Source organism: Camelina sativa, chromosome 1 (assembly GCF_000633955.1).
Source record: "Camelina sativa cultivar DH55 chromosome 1, Cs, whole genome shotgun sequence".
Lineage (NCBI taxonomy): Eukaryota > Viridiplantae > Streptophyta > Magnoliopsida > Brassicales > Brassicaceae > Camelina > Camelina sativa.
Window position 1 is genome coordinate 2,997,966 of NC_025685.1, and position 20,240 is coordinate 3,018,205.

Consider the following 20,240-nt stretch of genomic DNA (forward strand, 5'->3'; position numbering starts at 1 on the left):
TACTTGAAATATGTTTCACATGATGGTGTTTTCAAGCCTTGGGAGAAGAATCAATGGTGGCAACCGTAGGAGATGATGGTAAAGCTTTTCTTATGATTAGCAGCTTGATGTAGAGTAACTTTTGGTTCTCGCTGTTGTTAAATGACTTTCTGATTCAGAGTAGTTTCTTGTCAGCAAAGAATCTAGTTTTCTTGAACAGGCTTTTCCTGAAACATGTACTAACCCAAGAGAGGGCATTGGCTTTAAACATTGTATCAAAAGCTTTTCTTGTATGTATGAAAAAAAAACTAGAAAACAAGATCTGGATTCAAGGAGATAACAATCAGACATTGTCAAGCTGTCAAAACTAATATAGAACAAGATGTGGAACCAAAATCAGCATCACCTTCCTTTATATGTACATGGCTAATATATGTTTGAGAATTACATGTTAGGGACCATGAAGCTAATGAGTCATGTTGACTCGCCACCTATTCCCTTCTGAATCAGCATATCATATACTCTGTCTACTTTACTCGGCTCTACTTTAAAGAAGCTATAAGCATCAGACTTTTTCTTTATCTGCCCCTTCTTTATCTCGCTTGTTAAGATTTCTAGCATTTTCAAATAGTGTACAGGCAGTATTCTGGTCTCGTTGCACATCTTTTTTTCCTGCACACAGCTTCAATCTCTCAAATCATGGGAATAATGTCAAGAAATCAACAAAAACACAAATAAGATGAGAAACACCAAGTTTGAAAATTATTGTTCTTACGATCTCAGAGAGCAAGTCAGCCCCAAGGAGACCATCAACATCCCAATTGTCCAAACCGCTATATATTATTGGAGGCGTGATCTTTGACAACGAGTCAGAACCAAAGGGCTGCAAATTTCTGGGTAACCCTCTTGGACTTTTTAGTGTTTTGCCGGCTATACTGCCTGGTGCACCGTGGTTTAGTCGCAGCAGCAAACTTTCTTCAGCTTCCTTCTTTCTCTTCTCTTCTATAAATCTCTTTGCTTCTGAAGCTGTCTTGCAGCCGGCAGTTCTAGCTTCCTACAACAGAACCAAAAGATCAACTTAATGTCCCACCTAATTGACTTGGTAATTAGTTCTCAAGTTTGGTAAAATTATAAGCATCAAACCTGAAGATCCTGGATTCTTCTGAGAATTTGGTGCTCCTCAATGACTTCCTTAATCAGTTCCTTGTGCTCTTCTTTGGAGTGGAACCGCGCAAAGACTTTACAGCTTTTATATATTTTTTTCTCCTCTGCTGAAAGGCCCATCTCATATTGATCAGGGTGCAACAAGTTTCTTTCCAGAACGAATTCCTTCCTCCGCTTCCTCTCATCAAGCCTGCCAACAAAGAACAATCTTGGCTGTAGCATTGTCTTACGACAAAAATTCGGATTAACAATGTATGTTCCTGTAACAAGTGTACCTTTTCGAGTAAATATGAAGAACCTGCAACTTCTGTTCACGCTCAGCATCCGTGTCAGAATCCTTAAATTCCATGTCAGCGAGCAGTTGCTCAGCATCGTTGTCATGTTCGATCTCAAATTCTTCCCTCTTTAGATTGTAGCCATATAACTCTGTTACTAATGGAACTTTCTCTCCAGGAAGCCTCAGTTTCTTCTCCCCCACACTCCTATCAGATTGTTGTTTTGCAGCTGAGACACAAGGGCCAATAACTACTTTTAGTTTCTACATTTCTGTTTTAAGTACATTTAGTATTTGTTCCCTTCAACTATCACTTTGCATACAACTTGTTCCAATATATACATACCTTCCAACTTAGTGATGTCCTTAGCCTGTGGTACATTGACTTTCTTTTTTACTGTCCAAAAAAAGCATTACTTTACATTTGGAACCAAGGACAAGATAATATATGAGGTCCAATTACGAAAGACGGATGATTGCTTCTTAACCACAAATCTAAGAGCCAAAAACAACTAGAATTTTCTATAGATAAAAGTATTTCATGAGAAGTGTCACATACCTCCAGCTAAGGCAGTCAAAGGTTGATCTATTGCATCTTCCTTCCCTGAAGCTTTGTGTCTGCCCATTGAAACAGAAAAGGATTAAAAAAAAGAGCATTCAACATTGTCTACGTAGATATATCATTGTTAAAAACATCAGTATATACTTGATTTCAGCTAACATAGGTAACTCTTCTTTCGGAGATAGCCTCGCAAGTGCAGGTATTTCTGTGAAAAACAGAAAATGAGCTCAGTTTCCTCCTTAGGTCAATATAATAGTTCAAAATCAGAAAAGCAACCTCCACTAATATATTCAAAGCTGACCTGTTTTTACATCATGCTCTTTACTCATAGCAAGAAGCTCCTCTTTGCCCTTTCCAATTGTATGGGACAAGTCCTACAAAGTGAGGAGTTTGAGTAAATAAAAGAGCTAGGGTCAACTATCTAAAGATCACTAGTTTTCATCAGTGTTTACCGGAAGTGGAAAGAACGGTGATTGCATGTATGCTGAATTGAAGTGATCCCTACACTCTATCTTAGTCTTACTGCCAACATGGTCTGCAACTTCTTTCCAATTCCCAAACCCGTAGGTCGCAATGGCCTAATACAATAGATATACTTCCAAATAGTCAGCTAAAACCCTCTATCCAAACAAAATGGGATTAGAAACAATTTAACGATTACCTCAAGAAGGAGTATCTCTTCATCGGCATTCCAATCAGAAGTAACAAGCGGAAAAGATAAATTGTCCTGTCACAGAGAAGGGTAGATTCCTCACAAACAGAAACACAACCATACAACATTTTCTTTGTTTAAAACACAATAACTATCCAGTTACTACTATTCATCTGAAAGAGCGTTCGGTTGAAATTCAAAAGTAGTGCTCGAAGTTGGAAACTAACCATAACCCGATATGGATGACTGTTCTTGTGGCGACTAAGCTCAACGCCGACAGAAAAGCATTCCACACAAAGGTCAAAGTCCATACAAACAGCACATTTGAAACGAACCAAACCAGACAGATCTTTATCGCAATAGTTACAACAGTAAAGGCCAGCTTTCCTCTCATTCCCAGCTTCACCTCCTACATTTTGTATATGGGAATGACTATAAACGTCAAGCACTTATTGAAAAATCCAAAAATGTGACAACTTTTGGAAAAACGGAGCTTCATAATACATCAATGCATCACATCTAATTGCTCAGTAAATGGAAACATACCGGTGGGAACTGAAGCTCCTGCATTATCGGAACCCGTGGATATCTTCTTCCTTTTCGATTTTCTGAAACATCATAAATCCACCAAATTTAGGATAAAGACAAGCGAATGAAGCAGTGTCAAAACCAAGAACCCACAAGAACCAATATAACTCCGCTTCGGAGAATCAAACACAGCAAATACAAGAGATTGAAAGTGTTTTCAATTGAGAAGAGAAAACCCTAGAAGACTTCGAGCTAAAACGGATAAAGAATGAAACTTTATTACGAACCCGGGATTCAAGTCTGCATCAGCAGCAGGACGAGATGCTAGTTTCGAACGACCCATCGGCACTACCAAGCTTCGCACTTCCTCCCGGCTGATTGAGAAACCAGAAGAGAGGTTGGAAAAAATGATAAGTCAGAAAAAGACTAAATTACCCTTACCATGTGTCAATAATTATGTTCACGCCATCATTAAACCCTACGGCAGTTGTCAGTTTCCTTGTAGCGTCTCTTAACCTAACCAATCCAAAGTTGCTGCTACTGTCGCCGGAGAATTCCCAGGGTGTTGTGTCTTCTATTGAATTTTCTGAGGAAGGTAAAGAAGATTAATGGGTTTTGATTGTGCTGTATAAAGATGTGTACTTTTTTATTTGAGCTGTTTATTAAACCCTAGCATCAATCCGTGAACCTCGAAGTTTATAATTCCGGTAGATATATGTACTTCAGCATTTGATCTAATTGGTTTCTGAAGCTGATGTTGTGTTGATCTCTATGTAGTAATCAATGGTGGGGCTTTCTATTGGGGAGCAACACTTTGTTAAAGGTGGGATTGCTCAAGATCTTCGAACTGATGGTCGCAAAAGATTGACTTACCGACCTATCTATGTTGAAACTGGTGTGATTCCGCAGGTAACTGTAAATCTCAGAGAGCTCCTCCGCTTCTCAATTTTGCTTCCTAGTTGTTTTACACAGTTATGCTTCTTCTCTTGTTTTTGTTGGCTCTAGGCTAATGGTTCAGCGAGAGTTAAGATTGGTGGAACCGATGTGATTGCTAGTGTAAAGGTGCGTACTTCCTTTGTTCCCTACTCTCCATTGTTGCAGGGGACGTTTTACGGTTCTCTTGTAGTCTTGTAAATGTTAACCCAGTTAACTTGTGCAATTGCAGGCTGAAATTGGGAGGCCAAGTTCGCTCCAACCTGATAAAGGAAAGGTTGCAGTTTTCATTGATTGCAGTCCAACAGCAGAACCGACATTTGGGGTGAGCTTTTTTCTATGATACTGCCTGGTTTTGGTTCTATCAAGCACTTGTCACATCTGTTCTCTTGGTGTTTCTCTTACTATTTGAACTGAGATTTTGGATATCAGAGCTTTTCTTTGGATTCCCCAAACTCAATGCTGCTAAGGTCTCTAAGCGGCTGATTCTTTCTGATCTATTGTTGCTTAGGGGAGAGGAGGTGAAGAATTGTCTTCTGAGCTTGCTTTGGCTCTTCAAAGATGTCTTCTGGGTGGGAAAAGTGGAGCAGGTCAGTAATCATGTTTGTGCAATGTTCTTTTTATCTGTGGTGCATTGTTACGCTTTCAGTTTGTAATGTTTATGGCACTTCATTTTTGGTAACAGGCGCTGGAATAAATTTATCTTCGCTTTTGATAAAAGAAGGAAAAGTTTGCTGGGACCTTTATATTGATGGCCTTGTCATTAGTTCAGATGGGAATCTATTGGATGCCCTGGGTGCTGCCATTAAGGTAATTCTTGTGATATGTGTTTGGTTTTCTCTCTCAACTCTTAGTCCTAGGTTTATTCCCATCAATCAAGATTAAGAGAATGGAAATGCCTCAGAATTAGGAAAAAAGAATGGGAACAGGTCTTTCATTAAAAATATCTTAAGATTAGTTCAATTGATTTGTCTTAAGTGGTTTCGTAGCTTTATGATATGTTGTAAATTGATAGTTTAATAAACCCAAAAGTCATCTTTCCTCAAGGCTGAATGCATGCTTTAATGCACTTGTTGACTAATGCTCCTGCAGGCTGCTTTAACCAACACGGCCATCCCAAAAGTCAATGTTTCAGCTGAAGTGGCAGATGATGAGCAACCAGAGATTGACATCAGCGACGAAGAGTATCTACAATTTGACACTTCCAGTGTCCCAGTCATAGTCACGTTAACAAAAGTAAATCACATCTCAGATCTCTTGATTCACATTGACCTCTATCTCCTTAAGTAAATTTCACTAGTCTTGTGCCATCCATGTTAAAATGCATATACATGGGTTTTTCCAGGTGGGAACGCATTACATAGTTGATGCAACAGCAGAAGAGGAGTCTCAGATGAGCTCAGCTGTATCGATATCTGTGAATAGGGTAGGCCACATCTGTGGGTTAACCAAACGAGGCGGGTCTGGCTTAGACCCAAGCGTCATCCTTGACATGATCTCTGTGGCCAAGCATGTGACAGAGACTCTGATGAGCAAACTTGATTCAGAGATTTCAGCTGCAGAGGCCTGCGAAGACGAATCTTGACTTTGGGTTTCATATAAGTAAAGTTTCAAGATAGAACATGTTTGCAAGGGATTAATCATATTTGTACCTGTGGAAAATCTATAATGAAGTCAGAACAGATTAGCTAATCAAAATCCTTTTTCCTCTGTTCAAATGTCCCATGCTTTGTCTTGTGTGTTAGAAAAGGTGTTATATCTTTTTGCCATAATAGTAAACGTTATATCACGTTCGTTAAAAGAAGGGAGTTCCTACTTACTTGTGAATGCATTGTGTTTCTTGGATCTCTCTATTTAAAGTGAAAAGACAAAACAAGTTACAAAAGGATTTGTGATATTTTGGGAGGAGAAAAGAGAGATGAGATGAGGTCAGCAGAAGATTGAATGGACTTGGAAAGAAGAGAAGATTGGTGGTCCATGATTGAGCTCAAAGGTCAAATGTGTGTGTGACCGGTGTTGGTCACGTGTATCTCAACTTTGGGTTTTGTAATATGACTTGGGAACAATCAACTGTTTTATGCAAAACTCCCAATTTAACCATTTGTTTCCCATCTTCATATCTTCGTTTTCACTCACTCTTTGGTTACAGCTGACAAAGTCAATTTGGTAGTCGTTTATCATCTCGATGATGTTATGATATATAGTACATAACAAAAAGAAAAAGGAGCAAAAAAAAATATGTAGAAGAGAGATTCCAAATATAAAACGAATGAAAGTGTATTTCGATGAAATCATCATATCAGTGATGATACAGTATTTGTTAGTACTACTAGTCATCTAACATCGGTTTCGACGTTCCATTAGAAATCCATTTTGATTGTGACTAGACTAGAAATAGAATAACGATTTAAAGGCAAAAATTGCAAAATGTATATAATAAGCTTAACTAAATAGTAGTTTGAAGAAGATGATGATTTATTTCTCTTTATTGTTAGTGTCCACTAGCTAAAATTTTGTTTCATTACTGGAAAAAAAAAAAAAAAAAAAAAGAGAGTCAAAGATAATAATATTATATGTGAGAGTTTGTTACATCATAAAACAATAGACAAATTGATATGTGAATCTGGTTTTATTTGGTAAACATAGAAAGATTAAAACTTTTGATAATCTTGTGGGTAAATTCATATATGTAAAAAAAAAAAAGATATCTTTCCAAAAAAAGGAAAAATAGAAAAGGATTGTATACTAAAAATGGTCGTGGTACGGAAGAGACGGTGGCGCGTGGTGGCGGGAGAGGAGCGTGTGTAATAGAAGAAAAAGAGAGTAAAAGCACACTTTCACTTCGTGGACCCATTTGTCCCTCTCATCATCTCTCTCCTTCTCTCCTTGGAACCCTAGAAAAACAAAAATCACGCATTTTGCACTGTAAGTTCGCTGAATCCCGTTCTTCTCTCTCTATCTCTATCTCCGTTGGTTTCCCGAGAAAATCAGAAGCTGGGTTTTTTTTTTTTTTTTTTTTATGTCACTCAGATCAAAGAGAGCTTAAATTTCGGATCTCTCTCTCTCACACAGCTGTCGCTTCGGTAGGTCTTTTCCCCCCTTTTCATTTCCTTCTTCATCAATCAGAATTGAGAAATGATTTCGGTTTTTTTCTCGAATTGATTCCCACTCTGTGTAAACAACAACTACCAAAAAAAAAAAAAATGCTTTATGGTGAATTGTATTGGGACTTTTGTGCAGAGCAAACGAGGATGAGCAGAGATCATCCTCCTGAGCCTCTTGATTTCTTCATCTGGACTGTTGAGGTCTCTATCTCTCCCCCTCTTTTGTTTTCTTATTCACCTTTGTATGTTTTAATCATCAATTCAATTCGGCTTGCTTCTTTGATTGAGCCACTTCAATTAGACCTGTTATTGCAGATTCCTTGTTATTCATTCATTCAGCCTTTTTTTTATCTGAATTCACTCAATTTTTAGCCCTTTTACTAATGAATTCAATCCACTTTGATCTGATTCTCAGGTATGTTTGCTCCTATGTTTTTTGTTTGTTGGAGATCCAGTTACTCGTTCACAACTGGGACATCTTTATTGATCCATACTTTTGTTTTTCTCTTTTTTTTTTTACTCTTTTTGGTATTCTGGTGGTTTATTCCAAGAACAAATCTCACCTTAATCGTGTAATCCCACCTTTGATTGTTATTACATCCCTGCAATTACTGTGTTACCTCTAGCTATCGACCGAACTCAAGTCCCACTTAGTGGTCGTTTACTTTACAATGTCTTTTTTTTTTGTCCCCCTAGTCCACTGGAGATCTGTGTTTGTTAATGATGTAAATTATACTCAGTAAGTTGTTATACCTCAGTGTCTCACTGGTGTGTGCTCATTGATGTTTGCACTTGCTGATTTGCTTTTCAATCAAAGAGAAATATCCTGGAAAGGGTGAATACTGGATGAAGATTAGCTGATGATTACCTGATATGAAAATTATTTTTTAAGTTGCTCTGCAATAGTTAAAATTAGAGTTAGTCCACTCATATAGAGAAGCTGGATGTTACTTGTTGCTGATTGGTTTTGTTCGGTCAGATGCTATATATATATTCTGCTGCTCATTTGTAAAGCTGAGATTCCTGTAGATAGATGAGAATCTTTGTTCTTTTTCTTCAGGATGTCGGGTCTTGGCTCGAGGAGATAAACCTTGGGGGCTACCGCCAGATTTTCAAAGAAAATGGTGTCAATGGAGAATATCTAGAAAGCATGTCTGTGTTTACAACCGAACAGATCCTTCACTTCATAAGGAGGCATCACATGAAGTGGGGAGACTTCATCACCCTCTGTAAAGAACTCAGAAGGATTAAAGGTTCTCTTTCTCTCTCCCTCTCTTCCTCCTCTCATCTTTACTCGCTGCATGAACTTTACTAAGGAAATAACTGTGTGTTTTATTTGACAGTGGCTTGCTTGAAAGGTGAGCAAAGAGTCCGACGGCCGTGGTGGGCACCGTCTTGTCTCTCGGTAGTCTTTGTTAAGGCAGCTAAACGCAACCGACAGTCTCGTGTTGTATCTCTAAAGCTTGAATCTTGACATTAAACTTTGGCTGTTTATGTACGTACTTGTCTCTCTTCTCTTCTCTTCTCTTATTTTCCTTTTTTTTCTTTGGTTTGGGTTTGTTTGTGGCACATGCACTAGGAAGAAACAAACTCAAGCCAAAAAAGCTGTTTGGCTTGGTAAAATCTTGCAAGGGAAAACAAAATTATGCGTTTTTGTATTTTGGTGTATACAAAGCTTTGCTCTCAGATACTTAACTGTGGCTTATGCAATATTTATGTGACAGAGTCAGATAATAGTGCGAAAGTAGTAATTTAACTATATGTAACTATATGTAATGTGGAAAACCCAAGCGATAACGAGAGTAGATTAAGAAACAAAACTTATGACATTTTGGACATGTCCCAACAGATTAACATGTTCCAATGATTTTGGACACTAAAAGTGTATATACTATATAGGCTACAAACTTATCAAGTAGACGTCGGTGGTTAACATTTTAAGAAATAGCATCAACCTTGATGTTGTTCTTGGGAACGGAACGAAATAGTATTCAAACATTCTCTTGGTCCAGATTTTCCGAGAAATGTGATGGAGACGTTGGCATTTTACTCATTACATGTCCCCCTTTGGAGATTAGCACTTTTAGTATCCTGTATAGGACGAATGAAGAACAGATGGTATCTTTTTAGACAAGCAGTCTACTGTATATGCATAATATCGTGCATAAATGACAATATGCATATTTTTTTTAAGGGTTCCTTTTCACTTTTCACTAATTGAATCGCAGATGGGCGATACGTCGATACCCTTACTAAAACGAAAGATATGTTCAAACAACTAACTACTTCATACTTCTCATCACTTCAACTTTGATTGAAGTTTTGTTGGTAATGACCATTCACCTGTTGATCTATGTCACTGCAGCTGGACTCATGACATTTTTGGTCGGATTTCAACACATTTCGTGATGCGATTTAATAGTGCTGTGATTTTGGTACATGTCTTTGTTGGTTTATCATTTGGATGCTAGTGTCTTTTCTTTCTAGTTATTTTCCAAAAAAGACACTTTTGTTTACCTCCAATTCACTTAAAATGGTTCGGCTAAATTGAATAGCTCTGAAATCAATCCGGTTAACTACTGAATTACGGTTGAACCGGAATCACTCGCAGAGATAGAGAAGATTTAGAGAGTGACGGGTAGTAATTAATTACCGAAAATGCCCTTCAAGTCCAGAAGCTTCGCCCTGTGGCCTAAAAACCCTACTAAACCCCAATTTATCTCGCAACTCATCATCAATCTCAGTGCCTTGCTACCAAAATCGAAGTCGTCCAATCCCTTTCTTCTCCTCCGGATCTCCAAGTTTGCGACTATGATTAGGCTCTCTAAGCGTTCCGTCTCTACCCTTCTACGAGCCGGTGACCGAAGCTTCCGTTTTGCCGCCGCAGCTTCCTCCATCTCCCGCTCTTCCCCATCTGCCACGGTACTCACTTCTGTTCACCTTCTTTTCTCCATCTCTAAATCGTTACCTTTTGAATTTTCGGTCTCGATTTAGTTGCTAATTTGCTTTCGTATGATCGGAGGATATGTAACCAAAAGATGTCACGCTTAAAAATAGAAATCATCTCTAAATTACACTGTGATTGGATTACTTACAGTGTCCCTGATTTTTCCTGTTTTAAGGGCGTCAAGAGAAGTGGCACTGAATCTAGATGGTACTCATCATCCTTAACCAATGGTACTAAATCTACTGGTTCCTTGGCTCATTTGAACATGCAAACCAATTGGTTTATGGGACACCGGAATGAATCCAGTGCAGCAGCCTCAGATTCTTCCTCTCAGGCTCCTCCACCGGCTGAGAAATTCGAGTATCAAGCTGAAGTACGTCTGATCTTTGTGTCTTCTCGATTTCTTGTTTTGTGATCGATAATTGTGTGTGTCACTCATGTTTGAATAAACTGCAGGTTAGTCGCCTCATGGACCTTATTGTTAACAGCTTATACAGCAATAAGGAGGTGTTTCTTCGCGAGCTTATTAGGTAATCTTTATTTATTTATCCTTTTGTGTTTTGTATGGTCATTTGTGTTGTGGACACATAGTTGGTTTGTTGGTAATCTGTATTATTCTTTGATTTGTTGTTCAACAGCAATGCTAGCGATGCACTGGATAAGCTGCGTTATTTGAGCGTAACTGACTCCGAGATTGCTAAAGATACTCCCAATCTTGATATACGCATCTATGCAGATAAGGAGAATGGAATCATAACTCTCACGTAGGTCTTATTGTTTTCTGCTTTTATTGTGTATATTTCGTTTTGAGCAACTGCAAGTAGATAACTAATATGCTGCCAATGCTTCTTTTTTTTTTGTTTTTTTTTTTTCACTTTGTCAGTGATTCTGGTATTGGTATGACACGGCAAGAACTAGTTGACTGTCTTGGGACAATTGCACAAAGTGGAACTGCCAAATTCATGAAGGCTTTAAAGGTCTTAATTATTTCTCTTATACTCTTATTTCCCAAAACATATTCATGGAACCACTGGATCAACTAAGCGTTGTTGTGATGATTTCAGGATAGCAAGGATGCGGGTGGTGACAACAATTTAATTGGTCAATTTGGTGTTGGGTTCTATTCAGCATTTTTGGTTGCAGATCGGGTAAGTTCTTATGTTGTCTCGTCTGTAGATTACTCTTATTGGTATACACACCACCCCATCAACTCAATGGTGTAATACATATATATTTATATTTTGAAGGTAATTGTGTCAACCAAGAGCCCTAAGTCGGATAAGCAATATGTATGGGAAGGAGAAGCAAATTCAAGCAGTTTTACCATTCAGGAAGATACAGATCCACAGTCTCTCATTCCTAGAGGAACTCGTATTACTTTACATCTTAAGGTTTGTTTTGCTTTGACACTTACTTTGTAGCTCGATCCCGAGTATTAGTTCCCTCATGAGACCTAACATTCTAAATTTTCTGTACTTTTTTTTCAATACAGCAAGATGCCAAAAACTTTGCAGATCCTGAGCGGATTCAGAAGCTCGTGAAAAACTATTCTCAGTTTGTTTCATTCCCCATTTACACGTGGCAGGAAAAAGGAATTACAAAAGAGGTATGCTCATCAGGATTGGCAGATATCTGAAACTTAAATATTTGTTCTTTTGTGTCAGATACAACTAATATTGTTATCTTATTACCTGACTTTGTCTATTTGGTTCTCTCTTTTGCAGGTTGAGGTTGAAGATGATCCAACTGAGACAAAAAAAGATGACCAAGATGACCAAACTGAGGTATACGTGTTTCTTTTTGCTTGTTCTGAGAAATATCGTGATCAGCAGCAGGAAAATACCTTAATCTGCATCAGAGAATAGCTAGTTGTGTAAAAATAGTTGGCTTATAGTTGGTGACTATTTTTTTCTTGTAACAGAAAAAGAAGAAGACCAAGAAGGTTGTTGAGAGATACTGGGATTGGGAGCTTACGAATGAAACACAACCAATTTGGGTAAGGACTGCTCGATTTATTTTACGTGCACTCTAAATCAGCAGTTAGAATCGATTTAACAGTATATTTCATTTATTGCAGCTGCGAAACCCTAAGGAGGTGACAACACAAGAATACAATGAGTTTTACAGAAAAGCTTTTAATGAGTATTTGGACCCATTGGCATCTTCCCATTTCACAACAGAGGTACTTATGAGGGAAACATCTGTTGAGTTGGAGAATTCCATTAAACAACCGAATATTTATGCTTTGTAACACGATCCACAAAAATAATATAATGTTCTTAAATTCTTATATTGGCAATGCTCTTATTCTAGGGCGAGGTCGAGTTTAGGTCTATCCTTTACGTGCCACCTGTATCACCAACGGGGAAGGATGATATAGTCAATCAAAAGACAAAGAACATAAGGCTCTACGTCAAACGAGTTTTCATCTCAGATGACTTCGATGGGGAGCTGGTGAGAAAAGTTTCTTTTCGTGTGGTTCAAATTTCTTTTCAGAAACCATTGTTTTTCATTTTATATTAATATCAACTTTTGCGGTGTTTGTGAACAGTTTCCTCGGTACTTGAGCTTTGTTAAAGGTGTTGTGGACTCGCATGATCTCCCACTTAATGTGTCCCGTGAAATTCTTCAAGAAAGTCGCATTGTAAGTGCTAATATCTAATTCTTATGCAAAGCTTTTATCCGATATGTGCTGTTTTTGTATAAGTGCAGTGCTATCTTACGCTTACGATTTTGTATTGTGTCTTCAAGGTGCGGATAATGAAGAAACGCCTAATGAGGAAAGCTTTTGATATGATTTTGGGCATATCCTTAAGTGAAAACAGAGGAGTATGCTTCAGTACTCCTGTTCCCCTTTGCTTACAGTTTATCTTATTTATTCCTTTTGGAAATCACTACTACGTTCTGGTGATGATTTTCCTGACAATATTTTTACTTGCAGGACTATGAGAATTTTTGGGATAATTTTGGCAAACATTTAAAACTGGGGTGCATAGAGGACCGTGAAAACCACAAGCGCATAGCTCCACTGCTTCGATTTTTCTCCTCCCAGAGTGAGAATGACATGATCAGCTTGGATGAGTATGTTGAGAACATGAAACCTGAACAGAAAGCCATATATTACATTGCTTCCGACAGCATTACAAGTGCGAAGAATGCACCTTTTCTCGAGAAGATCCTTGAGAAGGGACTTGAGGTATGTGTTCTTCTGAATGGGGTCACGTTTTGTTCGTTGTTGCAAATATTCCTATTAGCTCAGAGGTGATTGACATACTTTTCTTTTGTCTTGTGAACGTAGGTACTATACTTGGTAGAACCTATTGATGAAGTTGCCGTACAGAGCTTAAAAGCTTATAAGGACAAAGATTTTGTAGATATCAGCAAGGAAGACTTGGATCTAGGCAAGTGTTTGATGCAATTCCCTTTAATTTAACAGGTCAGGTAATCTCACTTTATTGTATAATAACAAATTCTGGCTATGATCTTGTGCTGACAGGAGACAAGAACGAGGAGAAAGAGGCGGCCGTGAAAAAGGAGTTTGGGCAGACTTGTGATTGGATAAAGAAACGATTGGGTGATAAGGTTGCCAATGTTCAAATATCCAGCCGTCTTAGTTCTTCCCCCTGTGTTCTGGTATCTGGTAAATTTGGATGGTCAGCCAATATGGAGAGGTAAGATCTAAACCACTTTGACTTGCTTTCTCCCTTATTTTCTCCTGGTGAAATAACACAGAATACTTTATCTCGACAGGCTAATGAAGGCACAATCAGCTGGTGACACAACAAGCCTCGAGTTCATGAAAGGGAGAAGAGTTTTTGAGATCAATCCCGACCACTCGATTATCAAGAACATAAATGTGAAGTCACCCGTCATAATCACTTGGGGCTAGCTATCATTATAAATCTAATAGCCGCTTTTTAGTGTTGACTTGGTTTTATGTTTCACTGCGCAGGCTGCTTACAAGAGTAACCCAAATGATGAAGATGCAATGAAAGCCATAGATCTTATGTATGATGCAGCACTAGTTTCTAGTGGGTTCACGGTGAGTACTACACTAACTCTCTTTCTTTTGTTAGTCTTTAAAAATGAAATGGGTAAAGATTGGTGGTTGTGGTTTCTCAATATGTACAGCCGGAGAATCCAGCAGAGCTCGGTGGGAAGATATATGAGATGATGGGTATAGCTCTTTCCGCGAAATGGTCAAGCCCTGAGGTGCAGCCACAGCAACAGGAGATGGCACATTCTCACAGTGAAGATACTTTTGAAGCTGAAGTGGTTGAACCTGTTGAAGTGGATGGGAAGAAATGAACAGAAGCCTAACGTTTATGTCCCCCGCTATGATTCTCATCATAATTCTTCTTTTTATTAGAAGTAGCAGCAGAAGTAGAATCCTAAAAGAGTCTAAATTGAGCAAACAAAAGGCAATATGAGCCAATGATAATCTCTGTTTGTTGTTTTAAGAGATTGAGAATGTTGAGCTTATTTTTTGTTTAGTTTACGTTGATCCTGGTCGGTATAATTTAATAAACCGTTAACCTCCTAAGTTGGGAGTGTGTTTTTAGAAAAAAATATATTTTTCGATTTCTGTCTAAAACAATTGGGACATTTGGTAATCGTAATTTAAAATATAGGGGCGTTGTTTGCGTATGAATTGAATTGGTTTTAAGACTTTGTTTGGACACAAACCGTTGAACACGTTTCTAAAGTCAACACAAGTAGAAGGTTACCGGTTGGCCAGGTTAACCGTTAGACATAAAGAACTGCCAGCTGTATGTTTTTTTGTTTTGTTTTTCCTGATAGAAAGAAAAAAACAAAGTTTCTCTAATTAATGTTTTACCTTTCCCTTTGGGTTTCTCACGGTGTCTTTTAGTTCGTCCTCTGCGTCTCATAACGTCTCCCAGTCGTCTCTCCGGTGAGTCCTTATGTTTCCGGTCCAGTTTCCGGCGGTCTTTCTCCATTCATCTTCTTCTGTTCGGTGCTTTCTTTTGTAGTTGTCTGAGGAGTATATTTGAATGTTTTGGTTGTTGAAAGTTCGAGGCTGGTCCTAAGATTTCGGTGATAGAGTGAGTCGATAACTTTTTCGAGATCAAGTTGGATTGCGTATTTCTGAGGGTTTAATTTAGCGATGACCGTGTTATTTTGTGCTGGGTACTTGCAAGATTCTCTGTGTGTTTGACTTTTCTAGCGTTCAATCTACGAACCAAATAGATTCGAGCAACTTCGGTTGGTCTAGCGCCTGCTGCTTGGTGTTACTCTCTCCTGTGTTGTGTGTTTTTTGAGCTTTCATTAGTGATTGATCTCAGCTCAATTTGAACCTAGGATGTAATTTTTTGTTTGTCTGTCGGTGGATTTCTAGGGATTTGGCAAAATGATTAGGGCTTTCCTGTATTAGAACTCATAACTTTTATTTGATAAAACAATAAAAGGCATTCAACTTTGATTGTGTTAGCTTTTGTTAGTTAGCCGCAATTGCATTCTGAATTGTTTTCTGACTTAAAACTTATGAGTAGGCATGCCATATTTAATCGTTTTAAAGTCATATATGCATCATCTTAGATTGTCTGGTTCCACATTTACCTGTTCGTTCTTCTTGTAGTGAATTGTGTCATGTGTGTTTGAAAAGTTTTTCTTCCTTTACTTTTCGTTTTGTTCTCAGTATCTTGCGATGAATCTAACATCAACGTGATTTCAGTGTCTGCAGCGCTAAATTAATGGGCACATCATCTGGATCCAATCTTCCACACCAAATGCTACCACCACGTCAGCAACTACAAACTTCTCTCTCACTTGTGTCTTCGGATCCCCACTTGTCACGATCTAATTCCGCCATTGTGCGTGAATCCCCAGCTGAAAGTGCTAGCTCTCAAGAGACTTGGCCAACCTCTAAATCTATTATGGGAAACAAGACAGAGAGCGGTAAGTCAGGCCCTGACTCTCATGACCAACTTGTGATCCGCCACGTTTCCATTGCCGATAAGGTATCACTACGGGACATAGCTAGAGAGAGAGTGGACGCAGTCGCTGAGAGAATGCACCGGTTACCAGAAGAGTATCTCGAGGAGTTAAAGAACGGCCTCAAGGCTATCCTTGAGGGTAATGGTTCGCAGCCTATAGATGAGTTTATGTTTCTGCAGAAGTTTGTCCAGACGAGATCTGATTTAACTTCAAAGACACTTGTCAGGGCTCACCGAGTGCAGCTTGAAATCCTTGTGGTTATTAACACTGGAATCCAAGCATTCTTGCATCCAAACATCAATCTCTCTCAAACATATCTCATCGAGATCTTTGTGTACAAGAGATGCAGAAACATAGCATGCCAAAACGAACTCCCGGCTGATGGTTGTCCCTGCGAGATTTGCGCTAATAGGAAAGGCTTCTGCAACCTGTGCATGTGTGTGATCTGTAACAAGTTTGACTTTTCGGTTAACACATGCCGCTGGATTGGCTGCGACGTGTGTTCTCATTGGACTCATACGGATTGTGCAATTAGGGATGGAGAGATTTCCATGGGAGTTTCTGCCAAGAGTGTATCCGGGATGGGAGAAATGCTGTTCAAGTGTCGAGCGTGCAACCATACTTCTGAATTACTGGGCTGGGTTAAAGATGTGTTTCAGCACTGTGCACCTAACTGGGATAGGGAGTCTTTGATGAAGGAACTTGACTTCGTGAGTAGGATTTTCCGTGGAAGCGAAGATACAAGAGGCCGGAAGTTATTCTGGAAGTGTGAGGAACTTATTGACAAGATTAAAAGTGGACTGGCTGAAGCAACAGCTGCCAAGTTGATACTTGTGTTTTTCCAAGGTAAACCAGCTCGCTAGTATTTGAATATAATATAGTAAGGGTTACTCATTTTAGTCTTAACCGTCTTTTTTGTGTGTGAAGAAATTGAATTGGACTCTCCAAAGAGCCTTGAAAGCGGAGAAGGTGGGGGAACCATAGCACCTCAAGATGCATGCAACAGAATTGCTGAAGTAGTAAAGGAAACACTGAGGAAAATGGAAATAGTGGGTGAGGAAAAGATGAGGATGTACAAGAAAGCGCGAATGGGGCTTGAGGAATGCGAGAGAGAAGTGGAAGAGAAAGCAAAGCAAGTGGCGGAACTGAAGATAGAGAGGCAGAAGAAGAAACAACAGATAGAAGAGGTGGAGAGGATAGTGAGGCTGAAGCAAGCTGAGGCAGAGATGTTTCAGTTGAAGGCTAACGAAGCTAAAGTGGAAGCAGAGAGGTTAGAGAGGATTGTGAAAGCGAAAAAGGAGAAAACTGAAGAGGAATACGCGAGTAACTACCTGAAACTGAGGCTGAGCGAGGCAGAGGCAGAGAAAGAGTATCTGTTTGAAAAGATAAAAGAGCAGGAAAATGGTGGTGAGGCGTCACAAGCAGTGATGTACTCAACGATCAGAGAAATGCTTCATGGATACAATGCATCATCGTCGCCAAGAGTAGATCCAAGATCAAACCAACGAAATCCTTTCAGATCCAATCCTTAGTAAAATGTTTTGTATTGTCTCTCTTTGTTTGTATCCAAAAATCTTCGAATCAATTAAGGTTTGTGTGTGAAGAAAGCATTGTGGTCGCTGTATTCAAAATTTTGCACAGGATTGTTGCTGTGTTGGGTCCAAAAAATCTCATACAAGCGCTTAATCACACAAAGTGTTGTTGCCAAAATCTCATTACTACTCAATTTTAGAAAATTAGAGATTTTCGCAATTGGAACTTAAATATCGTCATCGTCACCGTCACCGACTTTTAAAAAGTACGTTTTGCACGAATAGATATCACATTGTAGTTATTAAGAGTAAGATCCTCAATGTTTGGTTATAACAACGATTTTGATTTCTCACGGGGGTAAAAGTAAGAGGAATCATAAGTTTAGGGTAAATAGTGTAATATTCCGGAAACTAAAACGCGTTACAATCAGATAGATTAATAATCCTCGCCGACGCAATCATCATCATATCTCTACTACCATCGTTTTGTTTTTCCTGTGTACCCAAAAAAAAAACCAAACAAACCCTAGAGTATCCGAATTCTCGATAAAGTTCGTCGGATCCTAAAATCCAATTCGTAGTTTTCAAATTCGCGTGTTTCTGATTCAAGATGTTTCGCTCCCCTGGTCATTCTCCGCGGCAGATTTCTTCACCATCGCCGTCTTCTTATTCCGATGATACCCTCCGGTCGGCGCCTCGAAGTTCGTCTTCCTCGGAGATCATTCCCCGGAACCCTAGGAAACGAATGAGAGTTCTCGACGAGGACGCGTATGTGGAAGCAATCGAGAAGATCATCGAGCGAGATTACTTTCCAGATATAACTAAGCTTAGGGATCGGCTCGATTGGATCCAGGCTGTGAAAACACGTGACCCGATTCAAATACGAGACGCCCAGTTGAAGATTATCGAGAGGCGTGGGAAGAAGCCGAATCATCATGTTGGTGACACGGAGGGTAAAACTCAAACTCCTGGATCTACTTTTCTGAGAAATTTCACTCCTTTAGATGAATTTGATGGTAAAACCCCTAGAACCCCTGGAGTCTCTGGTAGAGAGTTTCCTGGTGGTGAAGTAGATGTTGATGATGATGGGGATGAGGATATAGATCTTGATTTGTCTTTAGATGAGTTCTTTAGGAGATATACAAGTGAGGATAACGAGAGCTTTTCCAAGATTCTTGAGAAGGTAAATAGGAAGAAGAAGGAGAGGTATGCTTTTCTCCTTGAAGGTGAAAAGGACGATGGTAAATTGATTGAGGATGTTAAGAGAGATAGGATTACAGATGGGTATGGTACATCTGATCAGCCACCGAGCACTTTAGATAGTTGGAAATATACTGCAAAGAATCTTCTCATGTACCATCCAGCTGATAGGGGTGAGGCTCCCTTAACCGAGGCGGAAAGGGCTGTGAGGTTACTTGGATTGACTAAGGAGATTGTTAAAGGGAACACTCGTTTTCATGGGAAGACTATGGATTCTAGGCCAAGAGAAGATGGTTCTGTTGAGATTCTCTACACTCCAATCGCTGGTTCTTCCCCTATGCATATCTCGGGTAGGGACAGAGACAAATCTAAGAGGTATGATCTTGATGATCTAAGGAAAACCCCAAATCCTTTCTATGCGGAGTCAGAAAAAAGGGCAGATAATGGGTATAGTTTTGTTAGAACGCCTTCTCCTGCACCAGGTCTTGATGAATCACCCTTTATAACATGGGGTGAGATTGATGGGACACCGATGCGCTTAGATCCCGAGGATACACCTCTTGATATTGGTGGTAGTGCTGATGGACCGCACTACAACATTCCAACCGCACCTGCTAGAGACGTAAGAGCACATTCATTATCAAGGGACGCATCACGAAAACTGAGAGAAAGATCAAACAGTATGTTTAAGAAACCTCCGTTGCCATCTCCTCATCGAAGTGGAAGTGCAAGTCCAAATGTTAGGACACTTTCACCGGCTGCTCAGAAGTTCTTCAGAAAGGCAATAGCTAAATCGTCTTCTACTGTTGATGAGAGCCTTCGTGCAAGTTATCGTGGAGCCAGTCCTCGTGGAGCAAGTCCTGGTGCTGTGACTCCTAAGAGTGTGAGAAGTGTTTCAAGATTTGGCAAAGATGGGACCAGCTCAGAGACAAGGTCACCTTGATGGTGCGAATGTTATGATTATCTGTTGTTGAATGCTTTGGTGCTCTCAGAGGCAACAAAGAGACTTCTTCTTGTACTACATTTAACTTGTGCCAAGTGCTGTTTTAACACTTTTTAAATGCAATGCTATTTTATCTTTCTGTAACTTTGATTTCCACCGCTGCTCTTCTCTTTGGAGCTCCTTTGTGTTCCCAGGCTATTTTATCGCCCTCCGCACTTCAATATTAGAACATCTTCAAACTATCCGATTCAAGCTTCTTTGTAGGTGTCCTTAAGATTGCTCTCTACAACATTTGATGCTGAAATTATCTGCATCCCCCTCAAGAGTTTGGAATTGGTTGAGGTTAGTTAAGTATTTATGTATCTAGACTAGACTGAGGAGACAGAATTGATGCAACCAGTCAACCTGAGTTTTAGTCTTCACTTTATGCGGAGACAGAATCGCTGTAACAAGAGTTTCAATCTTCA

At 39.3% G+C, this 20,240-nt stretch overlaps 6 protein-coding genes and 1 pseudogene across 9 annotated transcripts; 6 read left to right on the top strand and 1 right to left on the bottom strand.

The window, feature by feature from the left end:
- The window catches only part of LOC104703780, a 2,859-nt pseudogene extending 2,746 nt beyond the window's left edge, over positions 1–113 (top strand).
- On the bottom strand, positions 1–3,561 carry LOC104738558 (transcriptional adapter ADA2a-like). The gene is made up of 13 exons (XM_010458738.2): positions 3,447–3,561; positions 3,178–3,239; positions 2,859–3,040; positions 2,641–2,706; positions 2,432–2,557; positions 2,281–2,353; positions 2,124–2,184; positions 1,977–2,035; positions 1,764–1,814; positions 1,419–1,647; positions 1,123–1,333; positions 755–1,033; positions 1–651 (listed from the first exon to the last, which is right to left on the bottom strand). The coding sequence occupies exons 1-13, from the start codon at positions 3,500–3,502 to the stop codon at positions 454–456; spliced, it is 1,653 nt and encodes a 550-aa protein (XP_010457040.1). The 5' UTR covers positions 3,503–3,561; the 3' UTR covers positions 1–453.
- LOC104738609 (exosome complex component RRP42-like) lies at positions 3,640–5,804 on the top strand. Its single transcript, XM_010458806.2, has 8 exons — positions 3,640–3,754; positions 3,937–4,068; positions 4,165–4,221; positions 4,325–4,417; positions 4,604–4,682; positions 4,778–4,902; positions 5,185–5,328; positions 5,438–5,804. Exons 2-8 carry the CDS (start codon positions 3,943–3,945, stop codon positions 5,675–5,677), a joined length of 864 nt encoding a protein of 287 aa, XP_010457108.1. The 5' UTR covers positions 3,640–3,754; positions 3,937–3,942; the 3' UTR covers positions 5,678–5,804.
- Positions 6,933–8,928, top strand: LOC104738697. 2 transcript variants are annotated; one of them, XM_010458916.2, is made up of 5 exons: positions 6,933–7,017; positions 7,123–7,175; positions 7,333–7,397; positions 8,257–8,449; positions 8,540–8,928. In XM_010458916.2, the coding sequence occupies exons 3-5, from the start codon at positions 7,344–7,346 to the stop codon at positions 8,668–8,670; spliced, it is 378 nt and encodes a 125-aa protein (XP_010457218.1). In that variant the 5' UTR covers positions 6,933–7,017; positions 7,123–7,175; positions 7,333–7,343; the 3' UTR covers positions 8,671–8,928. The 2 variants fall into 2 exon arrangements, with proteins under 2 accessions (XP_010457218.1, XP_019100566.1); XM_019245021.1 differs by lacking the exons at positions 6,933–7,017; positions 7,123–7,175 and having other exon boundaries at positions 7,182–7,397.
- LOC104738786 (heat shock protein 90-6, mitochondrial) lies at positions 9,913–14,686 on the top strand. Its single transcript, XM_010459025.2, has 20 exons — positions 9,913–10,118; positions 10,319–10,516; positions 10,600–10,673; positions 10,782–10,907; positions 11,027–11,120; positions 11,208–11,291; positions 11,391–11,534; positions 11,636–11,749; positions 11,868–11,927; positions 12,065–12,139; positions 12,221–12,325; positions 12,457–12,597; positions 12,695–12,787; positions 12,895–12,972; positions 13,085–13,339; positions 13,442–13,544; positions 13,640–13,814; positions 13,894–13,999; positions 14,096–14,185; positions 14,275–14,686. Exons 1-20 carry the CDS (start codon positions 10,008–10,010, stop codon positions 14,449–14,451), a joined length of 2,403 nt encoding a protein of 800 aa, XP_010457327.1. The 5' UTR covers positions 9,913–10,007; the 3' UTR covers positions 14,452–14,686.
- On the top strand, positions 14,956–17,741 carry LOC104738868 (protein OBERON 1). 3 transcript variants are annotated; one of them, XM_010459114.2, is made up of 3 exons: positions 14,956–15,055; positions 15,836–16,944; positions 17,026–17,630. In XM_010459114.2, the coding sequence occupies exons 2-3, from the start codon at positions 15,855–15,857 to the stop codon at positions 17,628–17,630; spliced, it is 1,695 nt and encodes a 564-aa protein (XP_010457416.1). In that variant the 5' UTR covers positions 14,956–15,055; positions 15,836–15,854. The 3 variants fall into 3 exon arrangements, with proteins under 3 accessions (XP_010457416.1, XP_010457481.1, XP_019100567.1); XM_010459179.2 differs by lacking the exon at positions 14,956–15,055 and adding an exon at positions 15,062–15,206; XM_019245022.1 differs by lacking the exon at positions 14,956–15,055 and having other exon boundaries at positions 17,026–17,741.
- LOC104739020 (protein DGCR14-like) lies at positions 18,085–20,015 on the top strand. The gene has a single exon (XM_010459292.2). It carries the CDS (start codon positions 18,241–18,243, stop codon positions 19,771–19,773), a length of 1,533 nt encoding a protein of 510 aa, XP_010457594.1. The 5' UTR covers positions 18,085–18,240; the 3' UTR covers positions 19,774–20,015.